The sequence below is a fragment of the Amaranthus tricolor genome, chromosome 1, assembly GCF_026212465.1.
Source record: "Amaranthus tricolor cultivar Red isolate AtriRed21 chromosome 1, ASM2621246v1, whole genome shotgun sequence".
Lineage (NCBI taxonomy): Eukaryota > Viridiplantae > Streptophyta > Magnoliopsida > Caryophyllales > Amaranthaceae > Amaranthus > Amaranthus tricolor.
The window spans coordinates 26,350,283-26,353,697 of NC_080047.1; the positions used below are offsets into that span (position 1 = coordinate 26,350,283).

At 33.1% G+C, this 3,415-nt stretch overlaps 1 protein-coding gene across 1 annotated transcript in view; it reads right to left on the bottom strand.

The window, feature by feature from the left end:
- The window catches only part of LOC130808238 (uncharacterized), a 16,120-nt gene extending 14,754 nt beyond the window's left edge, over positions 1 to 1,366 (bottom strand). Inside the window, exons 1-3 of the mRNA XM_057673722.1 lie at positions 1,147 to 1,366; positions 922 to 1,065; positions 1 to 822 (exon numbers count right to left, since the gene is read on the bottom strand). The exon at positions 1 to 822 is cut by the window's left edge and continues 349 nt beyond it. Coding sequence (XP_057529705.1) covers positions 1 to 822; positions 922 to 1,065; positions 1,147 to 1,366 — 1,186 coding nt within the window. The remainder of the gene's footprint in view (positions 823 to 921; positions 1,066 to 1,146) is intronic.
- Between the last annotated feature and the right edge of the window lie 2,049 nt (positions 1,367 to 3,415).

A 3,415-nucleotide genomic window follows, 5' to 3' on the forward strand; every position in this document is an offset into this window, starting at 1 on the left:
TGCCGTTTCCAAGCTTTACAATCATGCCTTCCTCAATGACGGATCTAATCCTGGCTGTGTCAGCATCATTACTCAGCAAAAGGGCCCATGCGCCTTCTCTGACTTTGGTGAAAGCTTCAGACGACGCTTTTAGTCCCTTGATTTCATGAACAGATTTTAGGATTTTCTTCCACATAGCGTTGTTTGAATCAGAGAAGCGCCACCACCACTTAAATAATAGCATCAGATTTTTATGCATTATGTTACCTACTCCAAGACCGCCCATTTGCTTTGGAAGTTGGATATCTGTCCATTTGACTCTATTGCACCCCTTCCTGTTTTCTGATAGACCTCCCCAGAAGAAGCTTCTCTGTATGGATACGATTTTTGAGGCAATGGCTTTCGGCATTTTGAACATACTCATGTAATAGACAGGAAGAGAGTTGAGGACACTTTTTATGAGTGTAAGACGACCCGCTCTAGATAGGATCTTAGCTTTCCATGTAGCTAGCCTGCATTGTATTTTATCTATCACTGGCTTCCATGCAGAGCGTTTGTTCATATTATCCCCCAGGGGAAAGCCAAGATATGTGACGGGGCATGATGAATGGCGGCACCCCATAGAGCTGGCAACCTCTCTAGCCCATTGCTGATCCCTTGAACTCCACGATATAAAACACGATTTACTGTAATTGAGGCTCAACCCAGACATCATAGCAAAGACGTCTAGTATTCTTAAATAATTATTAATGCACAACATATTTTTTGGAGCAAAGATAAGCATATCATCAGCAAATTGAAGGTGTTTAAGGCATACCTGATCTTTTCCAACCTGTATAGCTTCTATCAGGTTCAAGGATAGTGCTTTGTTCAGGAGAGATACGAGGGCTTCACTAATGAGGATGAAGAGGTAAGGTTATAATGGATCTCCTTGTCGCAAACCTCTCTCCATCTTAAACGACTTCAATGGTGTCCCATTAAGTAGGATTGACATGGATGCAGAAGTGTCGCAGTTCATAATCCATCTTATCCAAGTTCTACCAAACCCTAGTTTTTCCATGACAAGCTGCAAAAAGTTCCAGTTAACTGAATCATATGCCTTTTGGAAATCTAGCTTTATCAAAGTACCCGGTATCTGCTACTTTTTCAGCCATCTCAAGGATTCACTTGCGATCAAAACACCATCAAGAATCTGTCTGTTCATGACGAAAGCACTTTGAGATTCATCTATCAGAGGGGCAATCACTTCTCTGAGGCGCAAGGAGAGAATTTTGGTAATGATTTTATAGAGGGCACCCACCATGCTTATTGGTCTATAGTCTTCAATGGTCATCGGATTCTCAGATTTCGGGATTAGAGTAACCCAGGTGACATTAACCTGCCTCATCGAGGTGTTTGTTGTAAAAAATTCCAACGCAAACTCATATATGTATATATATATATATATATATATATATATATATATATATATATATATATATATATATATATATATATATATATATATATATATATATATATATATATATATATATATATATATATATATATATATATATATATATATATATATATATATACATGTATATATATATATATATATATATATATATATATATATATATATATGTATATATATATATATGTATATATATATATATATGTATATATATATATATATATATATATATGTATATATATATATATATGTATATATATATGAAGACTCAACTCTCTTAAATAATGCTAAGAGGAGATTGAAGACTTAATTCTCTTGGATGATGATAATTCAAAACACATATTGTTTAAACAAATAAATTAAGTAATTACATTTAATTGTTTAAGTAAGTTTAAAATCATATTTGATATACATTTGATTTATATGTTTAAGTTCGAAGTCGATGGAATATGCTTAAAGAACTTAAGTTTATTTTAAAGTGATTTTATAAGTTCTGAAATATGTTTCAAAGTCTTGAAGATAATTACGTTCTTAATCAGGTTAGTTTCGTAATTATATTTGAAATATTTTAATAGGTCAAGGTTCATTAAAATTAACATTGGATATTATTTGAAATTAAGTTTGAATATTTTATACGTTGTTGATTAACGTTTAAATATCTTATATTTAAACTTAGATTTAAATATGTGGTTAAAATTATTTTGATGAATAAATATAGTACAAGGTGCACATGGTTTATTATTATTTGTACACGGCTATATTTGATAATTATGCAAGATCTAGATTTTCTATTATTTGGATGAGATTTGAATTTATACTAAAAATAGAAAATGAGATTTGAATCGATGCTAAAAAATAGGAATTTATTTAAATCGTTATTTAAATGTTGATAAATCTGGTTTATGCTTATTATTCATTATCTTGTATAAGTACTAACGTGGCAGCATAGCATTGGACAATTACAAACACAATGACGGAATTATTATTAAGCTGTCAGTACACGTCAGTCTGAAGATAACCTCAAGATCTTGAAGTCAGGCGCTGAATGACCAAGTCAACAGAAAATAACGGATAAGAGCCTTCTTGTTTTTGAAGATGTGTTGAGGCGTAACACTATATATATGAGGCTTCGTTCCAGAACTAAGACACACCTCTTCTTACAACTTTCTCTCTTGACTTAAGATTTAGAAATTCTCTAAGTGTTTAAAGAGTTGTAATTCTTAGTTCATCTAACTCTTACATTTTGTAATAGGCTTAAGAGTTCAAAAAGAGACATTTTGTAATAGGCTTAAGAGTTCAAAAAGAGTTAGATTAAGTTTAATACGCCTAATCAAGAATACTTTTCAAAGTGTTCAACTTGTGAATCTCTATTGTGAGATTTGGGATTTTACTTTTATTAAAGGGACTTGTAATACGGTTCTTCAAGGGGAAGAACGTGGTGAGAGGAGATAGTGAGATCTTCTTGGTTGTATTAAAGTCGGATTAATAAAAGGCGTTGAAATCCTACGGGTTGAAAGAGAACCCATAGGCGGGGAATAGGTTAGTTAGAACCGAACCTCGTTAACATATCGTGTGTTATTCTTTAAAGTTTATCTTCCGCACATACGATTAGTGTTTACGAATTAGCTTAAAACTGTTTCAGAAGACAGTTTTGACAGACTCCTCAAACTCTTGAGACAGACTGCCAGAAAAGTTTTAAAACCCCAAACTCTCTATTCACCCCCCCCCCCTCTAGAGAGTATTCAACCTCCTATTAACTTTCATTTGGTATCAGAGCTGAGTTTCACACAAAAAGATTAATATCTTGTGATGGATCCAATAGGAGAAGGGTTGTTTGCTCAAGGACGTTCGTGTTCAAGACCACCTCTGTTTTGCGGTACAAATTTCTCACATTGGAAAACTTTGATGAAAATGTTTGTGATTGATCAAGATATGGAACTTTGGGAGATCATAACTAAAGGACCTAAGATACCCATG